Genomic DNA, 18,501 nt, shown 5'->3' with positions numbered 1-18,501 from the left:
CCATCCAAGCAGCTTCAATGGCCTCTCCCATCTGGTCTCTGTTGCTATTACTAGCTCTTCAACCAGCGATTTTGCTTCAGTTCACTACTTCCCGGGAGGTAAATGCTACCACAAGGGAGACTGAAGCTCTCCTTAGATGGAAAGTCAGCCTTCAGAACTACTCAGCTGCTGCTCTCAATTCCTGGGTGATGAATTCTTCATCATGGAGTCCATGCAAGTGGTTTGGAGTTTCATGCAACTATGAAAGAAGCGTAATTGGGTTAAATCTACCAGAATCTTCCCTACAAGGTAAGCTTGATAGCTTGAGCTTCCCTTCCTTGCCAAATCTCCAATTTCTCAATCTCAGCTTCAATGAACTAGTTGGAACCTTACCTGTAGATATTGGTACCTGCTCCAAACTCAGCATCCTTGATCTCTCTGCAAATGGCTTCTCTGGTGTCATACCACCTTTTAGTAATTTTAGAAATATAAGCATTCTCTCTCTTGGTGACAATTACATTACTGGTTCAATTCCTTCAGATATAGGTCACTTGAAAAATCTGGTTCTTTTAGACCTTAGTGGTAATGAATTCACTCATTCAATCCCTCCCTCTTTAGGTAATTTGAGCAATCTAATTGTTCTGTACCTTTACAAGAATCAACTAACTGGACAGCTACCTTCCGAATTTGGGCAACTGAAAAATCTGGTTGAGCTGGAAATTGGAGAAAACAATCTCACTGGTTCAATTCCTTCAGCTCTATGTAATTTAACCACCCTGGAAACTCTATTCCTTTTCCAGAATCAACTTAGTGGTCCAATCCCTTCAGAAATAGGTCATATGAAGAATCTGGTTCATCTGGGACTAAATCAGAACAATCTTGTTGGTTCAATTCCTCTGAGTCTACTTAATTTAAGTAGCTTGAACACCTTGCAGCTCTACCAGAATCAACTTAGTGGTCCAATACCTTCAGAAATAGGACTTGTCGGAAATCTTGTTGATATTGAGTTAGGTGGGAACAATCTCGTTGGCTCCATTCCTCCATCTCTTGCTAATCTGACCCATATGACTTGGCTACAATTTTACAATAATTTTCTCACTGGTCCTGTTCCAAACTTCAAAAATTGTTCAAATTTACTGTGGGTTGGACTTGAAAGCAACCAACTTGTTGGAAATATAGGTGATAGCTTTGGAATACACCCTGATCTTTATTACATCAACCTGAGTGAGAATAGATTTGAGGGGAATTTGTCATCGAATTGGGGGAAATGCTCACACTTGAAGGTGATAAGATTTTATATCAACATGATCAGTGGAAATATTCCACCTGAGTTTGGAAACTTACCTCATCTAGGAGTGCTTGACCTTTCTGGAAATCAGCTAGTCGGAGAGATTCCCAAGGAACTGAGCAATTTATCTGCTATATTCACCTTGAATTTGAATCAAAACAAACTATCAGGGCAGATACCAATTGAAATTGGCCATTTGCTCAACCTGGAGCTCCTCAACCTCTCATCAAATACTCTAACTGGACCAATCCCCCATCAACTTGGTTCTTGCTCCAAACTGCATTCAATGAGCTTGAGTAATAATTCATTGACTGGCAGCATTCCGTATCAGATTGGAAATCTATTGGGTCTACAAAATCTCCTAGATCTCAGCTATAACTCAATTGATGGAGTGATTCCACCACAGCTTGGAAACTTGATTATGTTGGAAAACTTGAATCTCTCTCATAATAAACTTACAGGGTCAATACCTTCTTCTTTTATTGGCATGCTAAGCTTGTCAACCATTGATTTATCTTACAATGAGTTGGAAGGCATGGTTCCTAACAGCAAAGCATTTCAAGATGCTTTACCACAAGCTTTTGCACACAACAAAGGGTTGTGTGGGGAAGTTCAAGGCCTCTTGCCATGCAGTTCATTCCATGCTAGAAAAGGATCAAGTATACAGGTGCACAAGGTGGTGATCGTCATTGTTATTTCTATCGCAGCAGTGGCATTTCTTGCAATTTTAATTTTTGTTGCTCTTGTCCATGCTCGATATAAAGCAAGACTGGAGCATGCAGAAATAAAAGCCAAAAGGCATGGGAATGTATTCTCAGTGTTGAATTTTGATGGGAGGATAGCATATGAAGACATTATTGCAGCAACAGAAGACTTCAATCCAAAATATTGCATTGGAACTGGAGGTTATGGAGCTGTTTACAAAGCAGTGCTTCCTGAAGGCCACGTGGTAGCATTGAAGAAACTTCATCCATTGGAAGATGAGACATTAGCAGACGAAAACAGCAGTTTCCATACTGAAATTAGAGTGTTAACAGGAATAAGGCATCGGAACATTGTGAAACTACATGGGTTTTGTTCTCACCCAAAATACATTTTTCTGATTTATGAGTATGTGGAAAGAGGAAGCCTATATAATGTCTTGAGTAATGAAGTGGAAGCTAAGGAATTGAATTGGGAGAAGAGAGTGAATATTATCAAAGGTGTAGCTAATGCTTTGTCCTACATGCATCATGATTGCACTCCACCAATAGTTCATCGGGATATTTCGAGTACTAATGTTTTGTTGGACTCGGAATATGAAGCTCTTGTGTCTGATTTTGGAGTTGCTAGACTATTAAATCCCGACTCATCTAATTGGACAACACTTAAAGGCACATATGGATATCTTGCTCCAGGTATTTTCCCTTATCACTACCATTTACATTTAACATTTCTTGATGTCATGTATGGGACCTCAATATGTAGGATTTAGGTCCTCTATGTCCAACCTTCCTATCCTTCTGTACTTTCGGCTATTGGATGAAGACCACGTGGGCTATCTAAGTCCACATCGTCCCATTTGGCATACTGTGGTTTTCTATATGCATGTCAGAAATCCAATGGTGTGGATTTAACTAATGTACATGATGTTCATTCAGCAGTCGGAAGGATGGAAGCACTAGACCGTTGGACGTAGGGGATCTGAATATGTAGGGGTCATTTAAAACTTGAAGATCGTAACAAGATGCACGATGGCTTTCTCTATTTCTATCTCAAAATTTTTCATTTCAAATTTAAGTGATTTTCCCCATTCATCTATCCTTGCAGAGCTTGCGTACACCATGGCTTTAACAGAAAAATGTGATGTTTATAGCTTTGGAGTATTGGCACTAGAAATAATAATGGGACGACATCCAAGGGAACTTGTCTCTTCTGTAACATCACCAATGAGACAAATTACACTATTGAAGGATGTGTTGGATTCGCGTCTCCCATTCCCAAGTCACAGTCAAGTTGCCCATGACATAATCACCACTATAACAATAGCTCTTGCATGCTTACAAGTCGACCCTCTGTCGAGGCCAAGCACTGAGGAAGTGTCAAGGGAGCTACAAACTCCTCAACTACTCTTTGATGAGTCCTTCTGGACACTCACACTAGGTCAGTTGAAGAATCTCAAAAGTGGTGAATTGCCACCTTGTATTGTTGGAACTATCAATGGGAATGCTTAGGACTCAACTGCCTCCACTTCATGATACAATACTTAGATTGGGTCTCTTTACATCTATGGGTCCCACTCATGGACCATTAGCTCTAAACTTACTTGTAACATTGTAACTCTTCGCAATAATATTTATCCATGTTTATACATATACTTCTCCCAGTTACATACACGAGGGAGTTGAACTCAATCTTTTTAGATTACCCATCATAATTCTAGATTCAAAGGGAAATCAAAATAGATATATTTTTATTGCTTGAGTAATATCATGAGCATTCCTACCCTTCCTTTTGGATTTAGTGTGACTTTAGAGATACTAGTAGTTATGGCTTAGAAGGATATTCTTCCTTAGTTCATAAATCAAAGGTGGTGAGGTCTTTAGTAGAAAAGAATTTCAAGGTAGAATTTTAGGCAACCTCTATGCCAGCTCTGACACCAAATGCCAAGTGCTTGATCAATGGGCCAAAAGATCGGAAATAGATTGAACGAATTAAATCAAGCTATTTAAGCTATTTCATACTAGACTGACCCAATTTAGTGGTTATAGACCAAAGTAGGCTCTGTTAGGCACATAACATGGGCTTGACATAAGGAATGTGGACCTGGAGGTTTAATAAATTATCAATACAAGATTTACAATAATGGTGATGTGTTGGTAACCAAAGCTCCACCACATTCACTAATCTATCTCTAGTGCGAACGACTATTTGAATTGCACTCCGCGGAATACCATTGAAGGAAGTTCTAAAATACTCAGAGGCCACTGATTCCACACGTAACAAAACATCAATAGGTGTGTCGCGGCAAGAGAAAATGAAATTACAAAAACCCCTATTAATTTTGATTAATCTAATAGTAAAATTTTTGAAATAAATCTAAATTATGCCAAGGAATTGAAATTGAAACTTTTGGTTTGGTCCCTCTCATCGTAGAGCAAAACCGATTCAACACAAATGAAACTGGTTGAACCAACCCTTTGCCCTACCCTCCTGGATTTTTGTCCAAGTCTGCGTGGATATCAATCTGCACAGGTCTAGAATATCACCACGTGTTTTTAATTAATCTAACAGTTAAGAAAGCAATTGATAAAAGGTATTGGATCAGCCCCGACAACCTATAGATGTAATTCACAGTCACAAGATCAGGTTATAGTCTTAGTAATGAATAAAGCACATAACACCACAATTAAGAGCAGGAAATAATAAGTTCATCAATTAATTAAAATAATAAACCTTCAAAGTTCCAAAAATGAATCACAAGGAATATCTAAAATGAAGTCTGTTAGCAAAAGCAAAGGAAATAGTCTAATCAAGGTTACATTCTGATCATATAGTTCATAGGTCTTGCTATAGCCTAACAAAACAAACAGGCATGTACATAATCTCAATCAATGCCACTATTGTCACGCCCTCCCAGCCGGTACCCTATCCGGCATACCCGAGTGTGATCCACCGAAGATCGGTATCGGTGATCACCTCCCACTAAACAATAACATAATCATGAACAACCATAACAGTCGTAATCTGTCCTATGAAGTGAATCTACACGGATATAGATATAATCGTGTCCTGTGTGCTCCCCTTTCTCCGCGGTGCTCTGATACTGTGCTAATCCCGTCGTACTTGGTCTATTATTCTCCCTTTGTAGCGCATCCTTGTGGTGTAGATCTCATAGTGCCGCGCTTCCCTCTGTCGCTGCTCGTCGGGCATAACCCCCGTTCTTGGTTTGTGGTCCGCTCACCTTCCCGGGTTGTCTCTTCGCCTTGCGCTTCCTCTGGGCCGTCTGTATTCCGTCCTCGGTGTCTAACACTTGTACTGGTGAGTTTCAGCTCGTGGCGTTTCCATATCATTGGCGGGTTCCGCAATCTTGCATTGATATGAGACAACTGATGATGTCTAACTCTGTATCTGGTCTCTGTTGGCCTGCTTTAGTCATGCCCGTCTTCTTTGGGTCCACTCACATCCTCACCATTTAAGATATCTTGGATTCTCTCCGGATCATTTCACCGGTCTTGGCGGCCGTTGGTTGGGTCCTTCATCCCTCGGACACCTTGGCGGGGGTTGTCCCCTCTCTCACACCATTTGGTATGTCTGCGCTGTCGGGGTTCCTCCTGCGTCTTCTCTTGGTTACATCGTCGGTCCGGTCTTCCATTCCTCGTCCCCGCGTCCTTTCCGGTATCCTTCCACTAGGTCGGCGTATCCTTGGCCCCCACTCGGCTCGGACTCATCCCCTTTGGTTATCCACTTGGTCGGGGCTCTCCGTCCTCTCCGGGTTGGTTCCGGTCTTGCGCCCGTGGCCCGTCTACCATTGCAACCCTACCAACAATGGCCCCCACATGTTTCCTGTCCTCTCCGGGTTGGTTCCGGTCTTGGCGCCCTGATCCCCATTGCTCCCGGTCGTTCGGTCTCTCCCCTCCGTTGGGTCCCATACGGACATCCTAGCCAACACTACTAGACAATCCTATATATGTCATCCACGTTTGGGGTGTCCGGGGCATCTCCGGAATATCCCATTTTCCCGTGTGTCCGGCGGTGTCGGGCACCTCTCCTTTCCAAACCATCTTGCATACACATGCATCAATTCATATCATCACTATTGTAACTCCATATTGGGATCGGTTACAATCACTTGTATACTTGGTAGTAAATCATACATGAATCAATTCAACATGATAAATAATGCTCGTAATCCAGTTATGCACGTGTATATCATTGTAAGAATCTAATTTAGGAATCATATCTATGATATTCAAATATAGAACTAGATTCATGCTATCTTGTAATTAGGAAATAACCATCCTTACCTTTATAACTCGCAAAGATCCAAAGAAATCAGTAAGATCTTGGCAAACTTGAGAGAGGTCCTAAACAGTATATACAACATATTAGGAAGATCCCTACGTATATATCAAAACATCCGAGCCATTCGGAGTTGCTGTACTCATTGGTCGGTGGATTGGTCGAGTGGTCCATCGCCAATCGGTCGACCAATGCGCGTGCTTAGAAATCGGTTTTGGTATGAACCCGATTTGGTGGTTCAGGGTACTAATCAGGGGTGCTACATCGTGTATTCTAACATATGGGGACCTTAAATACTAATCAAATCAGGTATCAAGATCCAAATTAGGACGTTACCATAAATAAATCAAACATGGATCTTGTGATTTTGAAATAGAACAAGATAAGAACTATAGGAGGATGGTCATTGCTTTTGGTATGAACTGAAAACATGCATGGTCTTCATGGAATGGCTTAGAAGCATAATCTAAATAAGGAATAAACCTCCATATTGTACTATCATGCATCATGAAGAACACATAGTAAGGTGAAGGAACAACTAGAATTCTATGGATTATGGATCATAGAAAGAAACACAACCATTAACCACTAACATGATCAATGAAAGAGATCCAAGGTCGATTCGATTAGGATTCGAGTTAAATCTGGTTTGATCTGATCCTTCAAGCTTGCATGATCATGGTTAAGATCATTGTTCTGCCTTAAATCCTTAGGATGATCATGAGACATGTTCGGAGTGTTTGCCGGGATGCCTGTCTCAACTCAAAAGGAAAGAACAAGATGTGGAGGGGAGGTGCATCCTTTTTATGCAAGGAGTTCCAAGTCCGCCAGAAACTCCGGTGCAGGAGTGCTTGCGAGGTCTTTGGTTCGTTCCGGGGGTTTGGAGGCGCTACGGTGGACTCGGGTTAGACTTAAATAGAGCAAGAATCAACCTAATTGCCAAGCGCCCCATTGGTCGGTGGTTGGTCGCTGGCCCGCGCCAATCGGTCGCCTGCGGAGGCCAACGGGAATTGAAGGCCCGATCAAATCCAAACCTAGGGGTTTTGTCACAGTCGTGACTTACCTAGTAGGTAGAATGCCTTCAAACCAAGATAGAGAGCACTCCAAGTCCATCAACTAATTAGATCTTCATCGGGATTCTGTTTCCATAAATAGAACCTCATCATCAACCTTCTGGATTCAAGCCAAACACCAGTCCTCTCGGGTGGCCCGCGACTTCTTACTTTCTTCGGTCTCGGCCTCATCAGGTTTCCGGGTCGGTTGGGCTGGGTTTCCACTATGCTCTTACATGTAATCTCTCAATGCTCAGAAGGGTTAGACTCCATAGGAGCAGTCCATACATAGGCACAAGTCTCTGTGCACCTCGAAGTACTCTCCTGAGGGTTCATCACTTGGTTCTACTGACGTCAAACTCTCCGAGAGAAAGGTTCCTTCATGACTTGCAAAGTAATTTGAGAAAACAAGGAAAATCCACAAAGAATGAGTTATACAAAACTCAGTAAGACAACAATCCACATATATACCATGATAGATGAATTCAAGAATGTAAAGATGCAATTACATGCCAATATGTAACTAATAAACTAATCATGCTAGTCTCTACCTAGGTAAATATGCATTAAGATGAATACCATCCTCCTCTAAGAAGTGTCTTCACTTTGATTTTTCATGGACTGGCTACCTCTGTTGGGAACCCGGGTATAGGGGTACTATCTACATCACACCATGGTTGGGGTTGTAAGCCCACAGTCTCTCACCACAACCATTGGTATGAGTATAGCTGCTGTCGGAAAATCCTAAACCCAATGCAAGGACATACGGTAACACACTACATGTGGTCTAGATACATTTTCTCATGCCTAATGTCACACCCCACCAGTTAGATCCTGTCATATCCAAATACTTGTGGGGGTGATACACTACAGGATCAAGGTTTACGGCCAAACCCATAACACCATACAATATAGCATAATCAAAGACCAATGAATGATTAAGATAAAAAGATCAAAGTTATAATAATCAAGTTATTACAATCATCCATTAATTAATCCAAGTCATTATCCAAAGTTAATCAAGTTTAATCATCAGAGTTATAGAAAAGAAAATGTTCACAGTGGTAGTCCAGATTCTTCGACAAAAGACAACGTCGTCCCTCTGTATGGACTCAATAAGAATGACAAAACAAAGGGCTATGAGGGAAGCTATAATCTCCAAAGGCACCGTTGGGCCCTCAATAGTACACAGCCCCATAAGAGCAATCCGAGCACGGGCACGAAGCTGCATGTGAGTCCACCTCCTAACTAGCCGATCCTTCAAATCATCATTGCAACAAAATTTGTGGACTCCAGCCATGCGGTGATCCCCACAAGGATTCAAAAAACAATTTGGAGGGTCAAAATTTTTTTTATGGATCCCCGACATGTGTGTGGACCCCTCAATGATTCATTACAAGCTCAACTAACAATTTGAAGGGTCAAGATTGTTTCGCAAAATCAAACGGTCTGCCTTCATCAACAAAGCCTTTCCTTCCTCTATAATGAGAATGCTCTCAAGATAATAAGGGAGTTGGTTTTGAAGAGATTACAGAGTTTAGAGGAGTGCTTCTCTAGGAATAGGTTTCATCCCTTCCCCCTGTCTTTGTATCATCTTCTTCCATACTTTGTAACAACGTGTAACACCACAAAAGATCCTGTCTCCACCCTGGTGTATATATATACTGGACCATTGGGCTTGAGAACGAAATATTGGAATGACGCTACACTTTTAAATCTGTGTCAAAATATTCACCGTCAAATAGATAAGCCAACGGCTACATGGATCTTCTCTGTGTTCATCAATACGGGTTATTTTATATGGCATGAAAGGAATTGCAAAGTTTTTTCACGAACAATGCTAGACCCAATGAGGATACTATCTTGTGTTAATAGATGGATTATAGATCTACAGTTACAACAACATGTGACTGAGAACCTTGAGAATATCTTAAATGCATCAATTGATGATCACATAATTTCAACAAATATAGAAGCAAATATTTGCCCATTTATACCAACTAATTCTAATGTTATGTTAATGTGTGCAGGGATTCTTAACAAACAGATGAAAACTGCTAGATGGAGCATCGGGATCGCAGATGGACATATTATGTCTGTCAATTTTGATATGCTGGAAATTGAAGATATTTTGGAAAAAAAAACTTGTGGGATTACAAGAAGGACTTAATACTGCCAAGGATCAAGGACTGGAGGTGGGAGAAATCTGGAGTAATCACCTTGCATTACCAAATTTTTTACTCAAACCTGTCGCTACTTTTTGGCCAGTCCATGTAATAGCTAATTTAATACAGATAGCTAGTATAACACAAAACATTAGGGTTAAGGCATTCTCATCTCTGGTGATCCATCGATGGATTAGTAATATAGCTCTACAGGTTACTTTTTTAGGGATAGAAGCTAATGGCTTGCAAACTGATGGTTGTAAGTGTTTTTAATTAATATAACTTTCTTTATCTTATCAAAAAAACAAAAAGTCCATGCTACCATTGGAGGATAAGTGGAACAATTAATAACATCACCTTCTCTCTCTCCATTTAATTCATTAGATAAATAAAATAAAATAAAATAAGCATGCCTTTCGATATAAATCCTCCTTTTGACTTCTAAGAATCATTATCTCTTTCGTATGACCCCATCAAATCACTTTGATTGTAAGGTTTTCATAGTTATAAAACTTATAATTTAGGAAAGAATTCCCTCTCCATATGTGGATGACCTTCCCTCTGGAATGTGTATTATATAACACTATGCCTAAACCCTTTTCTATTTTCCCACTACACATTCAGATGGAAGTCTTATTTTATAGTATCTGACAAGACAGGGTTCCCCTAAATTTATGATCAGAAAAGAGTAAAACAATACCCTCACCTCAAGAGGAGTTGAACTCCAAAAATTATATCAACTCATATTCACTCTCTGTCATTCTCTTTCTCGACTTAGCTTCTTTTATGAATTTAATTTTTACAAAATAGGAAAAGGAGTATCAATGGATTTAAAAAGTCTAAACCCAACCCTACTCTAAGTCCCTTAAACTCAAACGTTCTCAACCTATTAGGGCTTAGAACTCCAAACCCAAAACGAACTCTAGGGTTCTCCTAAGCCCAACACTCCTTGTTTTTTGATAGGGTTAGATTAGTCATGATTTTCCCTAACCTAGTCTTGATTTCTAATGTTGGAAACAAAACAATATCATGGGTTAGTAACACCAAGGAAATTCAAACACTTCGCCTCTAATTAGTTCTGAATTTGTTGGTGTTTGCTAACCAAAAGTAATAAGATGCTTAATTGATTAAATTTAAACTCAAACTTTACATAATTTTAATTTGATTAAATTAACACAAGGCCGTGTAAGATTGCGTTGGATTGGCCAAAAGGCTAAACTCGAAACTTACCTGATCTTTTTTTCTTTAAATAAACATTAATTGTATTAATAATAGAAAAATAAATAAATAAATAAATATTACATTGCAGAGCATTGAGCTTTATCTTATCCTATACAATCAAAGGTAATTATACTTAAATCCATATTTGCCTTTCAAGTTTGAAAGTTGGCGCTTAGGCTCAAAGTTGGATTTGAATCTATTCATGCCGACAGGTTGAATTTGGATCATCACCCCCATTGGGGAGCACAGACGGTTTTACCACCACAAAATTGGTAGTCCCACAGCTGAAAAATATTTAAAAAAAAAAAAACTCCCATCACTCAATCCTAGCCCCAGTATTTTGGGTGAAAAAGCCGGAGAGCACCGACGGAATCGCAGATCCGACTCGACAGGGTTTTGTTTGACACCCATAAATTCCTCCATTCACTAAATATTACATTTCAGCCTCATAATCTAAATGCTCTTCTGACACTCAGAAAAAGACAAAAGATTTTGGTTTTTTTTTGTTAATTTCTTCATTGAAAGAATACTTTGACTTTACATAACAACACTCTTTAAAGCGCCTGAGTATCCCATTTACTTTGGAAAGAGACGGTCAACCATCGGGATCAGCCGCCAGGGGAAAATTACTAAATTGGTCATGATGTATATAGATATATACTGCAAGTAGATGCACATATGATTTTTATATATACATGACTTTATCCGTGGGCCCAACCTAATCCCTTAGAGTTACCTGTATACATGATTATAAGATAACAACGTATCCCACCAATTATTTGATACAATTTTATTATAAAATTGTTGTTTTCATCAATTTCTATTATTCTAATATATAAAACCATATCTTTCTTTTAAGGACTCAGATCAGTTTAATTTTTTTTTTTTCGGGTGGGGGAGGGGGTGTGGAGGAGAGTAGGTTCATTAGAATAAATAAAAATTATAAATTATAGAGGATAATGTTGTAAATATGTTTAAAACTTATTAATGTTATTTTATATAAATATCGGTTTTAATTGTGTCTTTTATCCATGGTATTATTTAGTCCCACATCGGGTTGAGATGATCAGATTATATGGTTTATATATAGTAAGTATTATTAATTTGTGGGACATGAACCGAACCCGAATCCTATTGTGACATTGCCATGATTATATAGATATTTATTAATATTAATAAATTTATATGACTTGGGAATTGGGTCGTGGGCTTTGATCCGGAAGGCCTATTTTGTCATGGGCCCTATTCTGGAAAGCCTCCTGCTGGGTGAAAACCTAGAGATGTCATTAAAGAAACACTTTCCTATAAGGAGGTCAACTGGATAGATACCTTCCTGAAGGGAGTTGAGTTGAAAGGTACCCTTACAAAGAGAGGTGATCTTACCCTTTTACCCATAGCCTTTGGAACTCTATATAAACCAATTTTCGTGTTCATTCTTGACACTGAATTTCTTCCTCCTCTTTCTTTCTCTCTCTCCCTGTTGTTGTTCCATCAAGTAGTGAACATTACCTGATAAACCTTAAGTAACATTTCTGGAGTGCAACCTTAAAGGTTGGGCTGACTGATCTTGGGGTGAAGACACTGTAGAACCCGTATTGCACAAGTCGGGGTGTCTAAATACCTTAAAGAAAGTACCTTTGGTACGTTTCAGCTCTCAAGAAGTATTGTAAGATCAAGTGTATTTGCAGATTCCTCAACAACGTTTCAACAGATAACATTTCTTCCAATCAACATTATTCCGAACAATATTGAATAATGTCAATGCAAGAGCAAAAGCATTAAACTATAACATTATTTTCTAGTTGGAGAAACTGTTAAGTATATTAAATTATTCATCATAATTAAAGAAATTATTTGAGAAAGTTTATGAGAAATATATGTAAATTATTTGTTTTAATAATTTAAGAAGTTAATTATTGAGATTGTAATGTAGTTGGATTATGTTCATGAAGAAGAAGTTTAAGAGAAGATCAATAGTCCTTCAATGGATTTAGATCTTTTCCGTCCAACCCTCTTATTTTTCATGTTCGTTCGATCGTTAGATGTGTGATGTGTGAAAGAAGAAGATGATAACAGTAAGATGTAGAGAAATCACGTAACATTTCTTGAAAGTGCTTATTTACCTAAGAAAAACGTTTTTGAAACTGGACTGGTTTTGCTTCATCAGCATTTCTATCCAATGGTTGCCATCCTCTCCCTCCACACATCACTTATCGCTAACGATCAAACAAACATGACAAACAAGAAACCTAGAGAAGATCCAAGTTCTCTCCTAATTACACCAACATGATGTCAGTGAATAAAGCCTCAAAAGTTATTCTCTATCTTCATTTCTTCCTTTTTTTCCCTAATTTTTCTATTTTTATTTATGTTGAATTAATACCGATGTATTAGGGTGTAACAATAATAATTTTCTTGCACTTATATTTCATTCTTCACATAGATAAGTGGAATACTTATTTAAACATTAAGATTTTTGGATAAATTAATTAAACATTATTGTTTTCAAGAACATTGAATTCAATATCATCTATTGCAGTTGGCGACTTCTTTTGGAGAAGCAGTTGGTGATTTCAATCAATCAAATAATGAAACGGAATGGAACCCAGGTCATTAATTTGCAATGCCTCAGCAAACAACTTTCTTTGTTATTGTCATTGATGTGAATGATGTGCATCCTCTACAGTTTGTAATAAAACTCTCTTGCAAAAAATCTATTTTAAATAATGAATATTATTATTATTATTATTTTTTAATTTGATTAGTATTATCTCAAATGTTGAGCATCTTTATTTGGGGATATATGAAACATCTATACAGCAAAAATGATATCATACATAATTAGTTTGTAATTATGAGATGTCTCTTTTACGTGAAGCATGCATGCATGCATACATGAGGATCCTCATCTGATGCCAACGATTTTCACTTTTCTAAATTATTTAGTTATTTATTTATTTTTTTTTTCCAAATATTTTTTGGTGCATTAATGACATAACAGTAGGATATTAAATCTTCACCAACAAAAATAGAACTGATTGTGACATGTAGATAGAAATCCTAGGCTCCTAGCTACATCTGCCAGCGCCCAGCAGTGCTTATAAATAACAGAAGCTATAAATACTAGTGTTACAGCCTTCCAAGTCATACTTGATTGCTTATAAATAACTTCACCTAGAGCAACAATAAATCCATCCAACCAGCTTCGATGGCCTCTCTCATCTGGTCTCTGTTGCTATTACTAGCTCTTCAACCAGCGATTTTGCTTCAGTTCACTACTTCCCGGGAAGTAAATGCCACCACAAGGGAGACTGAAGCTCTCCTTAGATGGAAAGCCAGCCTTCAGAACTACTCAGCTGCTGCTCTTAATTCCTGGCGGGTGATGAATTCTTCATCATGGAGTCCATGCAAGTGGTTTGGAGTTTCATGCAACTATGAAGGAAGCGTAATTGGGTTAAATCTACCAGAATCTTCCCTACAAGGTAAGCTTGATAACTTGAACTTCCCTTCCTTGCCAAATCTCCAATTTCTCAATCTCAGCTTCAATGAACTAGTTGGAACCTTACCGGTAGATATTGGTACCTGCTCCAAACTCACCATCCTCGATCTCTCTACAAATAGCTTCTCTGGTGTCATACCACCTTTTAGTAATTTTATCAATATAAGCATTCTCTCTCTTGGTGACAATTACATTACTGGTTCAATTCCTTCAGATATAGATAACTTGAAAAATCTGGTTATGTTAGACCTTAGTGTTAATGAACTCACTCATTCAATCCCTCCATCTTTAGGTAATTTAAGCAATCTAAATGTCCTGTACCTTTACAAGAATCAACTAACTGGACAGTTACCTTCAGAATTAGGGCAACTGAAAAATCTGGTTGAGCTGGAAATTGGAGAAAACAATCTCACTGGTTCAATTCCTTCATCTCTATGTAATTTAACCAATCTGGAAATTCTATACCTTTTTCAGAATCAACTTAGTGGTCCAATCCCATCAGAAATAGGTTATATGGAGAATCTGGTTCATCTGGGACTAAATCAGAACAATCTTGGTGGTTCAATTCCTCTTAGTCTACTTAATTTAAGTAGCTTGAACACCTTGCAGCTCTACCAGAATCAACTTAGTGGTCCAATACCTTCAGAAATAGGGCTTCTGGAAAATCTTGTTGATATTGAGTTACGTGGGAACAATCTCATTGGCTCCATTCCTCCATCTCTTGCTAATCTGACCCATATGACTTGGCTACAATTTTACAATAATCTTCTCACTGGTCCTGTTCCAAACTTCAAAAATTGCTCAAATTTACTGTGGGTTGGACTTGAAAGCAACCAACTTGTGGGAAATATAGGTGACAGCTTTGGAGTACACCCTGATCTTTATTACATCAACCTGAGTGAGAATAGATTTGAGGGGAATTTGTCATCGAATTGGGGGAAATGCTCACACTTGAAGGTGATAAGATTTTATATCAACATGATCAGTGGAAATATTCCACCTGAGTTTGGAAACTTACCTCATCTAGGAGTGCTTGACCTTTCTGGAAATCAGCTAGTTGGAGAGATTCCCAAGGAACTGAGCAATTTATCTGCTATATTCACCTTGAATTTGAATCAAAACAAACTATCAGGGCAGATACCAATTGAAATTGGCCATTTGCCCAACCTGGAGCTCCTCAACCTCTCATCAAATACTCTAACTGGATCAATCCCTGATCAACTTGGTTCTTGCTCCAAACTGCATTCAATGAGCTTGAGTAACAATTCATTCACCGGCAGCATTCCGTATCAGATTGGCAATCTTGTAAGTCTACAAATTCTCCTAGATCTCAGCTATAACTCATTTGACGGAGAGATTCCACCACAGCTTGGAAACTTGATTATGTTGGAAAACTTGAATCTCTCTCATAATAAGCTTACAGGGTCAATACCTTCTTCTTTTATTGGGATGCTAAGCTTGTCAACCATTGATTTTTCTTACAATGAGTTGGAAGGCATGGTTCCTAACAGCAAAGCATTTCAAGATGCTTTACCACAAGCTTTTGCACACAACAAAGGGTTGTGTGGGGAAGCCTAAGACCTCTTGCCATGCAGTTCATTCCATGCTAGAAAAGGATCAAGTGTACAGGTGCACAAGGTGGTGATCATCGTTGTTAGTTCTATTGCAGCAGTGGCATTTCTTGCAATTTTTATTGTTGTCATTCTTGTCCGGGCTCGATATAAAGCAAGATTGGATCATGCAGAAATAAAAGCCAAAAGGCATGGGAATGTATTCTCAGTGTTGAATTTTGATGGGAGGATAGCATATGAAGACATTATTGCAGCAACAGAAGACTTCAATCCAAAATATTGCATTGGAACTGGAGGTTATGGAGCTGTTTACAAAGCAGTGCTTCCTGAAGGCCATGTGGTAGCATTGAAGAAACTTCATCCATTGGAAGACAAGACATTAGCAGACGAAAACAGTAGCTTCCATACTGAAATTAGAGTGTTAACAGGAATAAGGCATCGGAACATTGTGAAACTACATGGGTTTTGTTCTCACCCAAAATACATTTTTCTGATTTATGAGTATGTGGAAAGAGGAAGCCTATATAATGTCTTGAGTAATGATGTGGAAGCTAAGGAATTGAATTGGGAGACAAGGGTGAATATCGTCAAAGGTGTAGCCAATGCTTTGTCCTACATGCATCATGATTGCACTCTGCCGATAGTTCATCGGGATATTTCGAGTAAAAATACTTTGTTGGACTTGGAATATGAAGCTCTTGTGTCTGATTTTGGAGTTGCTAGACTATTAAATCCTAACTCATCTAATTGGACAACACTTAAAGGCACATATGGATATCTTGCTCCAGGTATTTTCCCTTATTACTACCATTTACATCTAACATTTCTTGATGTCATGTATGGGACCTCAATATGTCGGATTCAGGTCCTCTATGGCCAGCCTTCCTATCCTTTTGTACTTTCAACTATTGGATGAAGACCACATGGGCTATCTAAGTCCACATCATCCAATTTCACATATTGTGGTTTTCTTTATGCATGTCAGAAATCTGACGGTTTGGATTTAACTAATATATATGGTGTTCATCCAATGGCCGGAAGGACGGAGGCACCAAACCGTTGGACATAGGGGATCTGAATATGTAGGGTCATTTAAAACTTGAAGATCCTAACAAGATACATGATAGCTTTCTCTCTTTCTATTTGGAAAATTTTCATTTCAAATTTAAATGATTTTCCCCTTTCTTCTATCCTTGCAGAGCTTGCGTACACCATGGCTTTAACAGAAAAATGTGATGTTTATAGCTTTGGAGTATTGGCATTAGAAATAATAATGGAACAACATCCAGGGGAACTTGTCTCTTCTTTAACATCACCAGTGAGCCAAATTACACTATTGAAGGATATGTTGGATTCACGTCTCCCATTCCCAAGTCAAAGTCAAATTGGCCAAGACATAATCACCACTATAACAATAGCTCTTGCATGCTTACAAGTCGATCCTCTGTCCAGGCCAAGCACTAAGGAAGTTTCAAGGAAGCTACAAACTCCTCAACTACTCTTTGATGAGTCCTTCTCAACACTCACACTAGGTCGGTTGAAGAATCTCAAAAGTGGTGAATTGCCACCTTGTATTGTTGGAACTATCAATGGGAATGCTCACAACTCAATTGCCTCCACTTCAAGCTACATTAATTAGATTGGGTGTCTTTACATCCATTTGTCCCACTCATGGACCATTAGCCCCAAACTTACCTGTAACTCTTCACAATCATATTTATCCATGTTTATACATATACTTCTCCCGGTTGCATACACGAGGGAGTTGAACTCAATCTTGTTAGATTACCCATCGTAATTCTAGATTTGAAAGGGAAATCAAAATAAATATATTTCTATTGTTTTAGTAATATCAGGAGCATTCCTATCCTTCCTTGTGGATTGGGTGTGACTTTAGAGATACTAGTAGTTATGGCTTAGAAGGATATTCTTCCTTAGTTCATAAAGCAAAGGTGGTAAGGTCTTTAGTAGAAAAGAATGTCACAAGAGAAGTTTAGGCAACTTCTATGCTAGCTCTAACACCAAATGTTAGGTACTTGATCAGTGCGCCAAAAGCTCCAAAATAGATGAAACGAATTTAATCAAGCTATTTAACCTATTTTATATTAGGTTGACCCAAATTAGTGTCCATACACCAAGGTAGGTCCCATTAGGCATATAAACACGGGCCGTAACATAAAGAATATGGGCATGGAGGTTTAATAAATAATCAATACAATATTTGCAATAAAGGTGACATGTTGGTAACCAAGCTCCACCACATTCACTAATCCATCTATGGTTTGTCGGCGGAGGATACCGCTTTGGCATGATATATTTGAAGTCGCTGCACTATGTGCTCTATTTTCGTTCCAGATTTTCCGGATTCCCACCCTCCCCAATGTCCATTCAACTCTGGCTGCACCGACACCGATGATTTGAACGAAGACCAATGGATATGTCAAGATGAAAACAAAGCGTTTTAGGATGGCACTATAATTCAATATAATATGAAGCTTGGGGCCGTCCAGAACTTGAATTCCCATGTAAATGAGTGCAAGCACCATTCGGAACTATCACAGCTCCTGTTTTCCATTCTCAAATGAGGCCGGAAAGCTTATTGGCAACTAAAAGATTCATTGCATTGAAGTAGCGTTTCATTTTTTTGTTGCTCTACCCCCTAAGAAGACATGATTGGTGGTTGACAGAGCTTTGAAAAACCTTGTTGGGGACTCGAAAGTAGCAA

The 18,501-nt window shown here is 38.7% G+C and overlaps 2 protein-coding genes across 2 annotated transcripts; both read left to right on the top strand.

Moving 5' to 3' along the window:
- The first annotated feature begins 8 nt into the window (after nt 1–8).
- Nucleotides 9–3,672, top strand: LOC149012926 (uncharacterized). The gene is made up of 2 exons (XM_089159341.1): nt 9–2,664; nt 3,077–3,672. The coding sequence occupies exons 1-2, from the start codon at nt 18–20 to the stop codon at nt 3,478–3,480; spliced, it is 3,051 nt and encodes a 1,016-aa protein (XP_089015467.1). The 5' UTR covers nt 9–17; the 3' UTR covers nt 3,481–3,672.
- A 10,242-nt stretch (nt 3,673–13,914) lies between these two features.
- LOC149012925 (uncharacterized) lies at nt 13,915–17,415 on the top strand. The gene is given in 2 exon segments (XM_089157681.1): nt 13,915–16,564; nt 16,976–17,415. Coding segments are annotated over 2 exon segments (3,090 nt in total).
- Nucleotides 17,416–18,501: the final 1,086 nt, after the last annotated feature.

Source organism: Hakea prostrata, chromosome 6, assembly GCF_041222555.1.
Source record: "Hakea prostrata isolate BN-2017 chromosome 6, UWA_Hpros_2, whole genome shotgun sequence".
Taxonomy (NCBI): domain Eukaryota; kingdom Viridiplantae; phylum Streptophyta; class Magnoliopsida; order Proteales; family Proteaceae; genus Hakea; species Hakea prostrata.
This window is presented reverse-complemented; position numbering and strand designations above follow the sequence as displayed.

What these genes read in the sequence shown, in the direction of transcription:
- LOC149012926 (XM_089159341.1), top strand. Translation starts at nt 18, where the DNA reads ATGGCCTCTCCCATCTGGTCTCTGTTGCTATTACTAGCTCTTCAACCA. An exon ending in ATATGGATATCTTGCTCCAG is followed by an intron (nt 2,665 to 3,076) that starts GTATTTTCCCTT and finishes CTATCCTTGCAG; the next exon opens with AGCTTGCGTACACCATGGCT.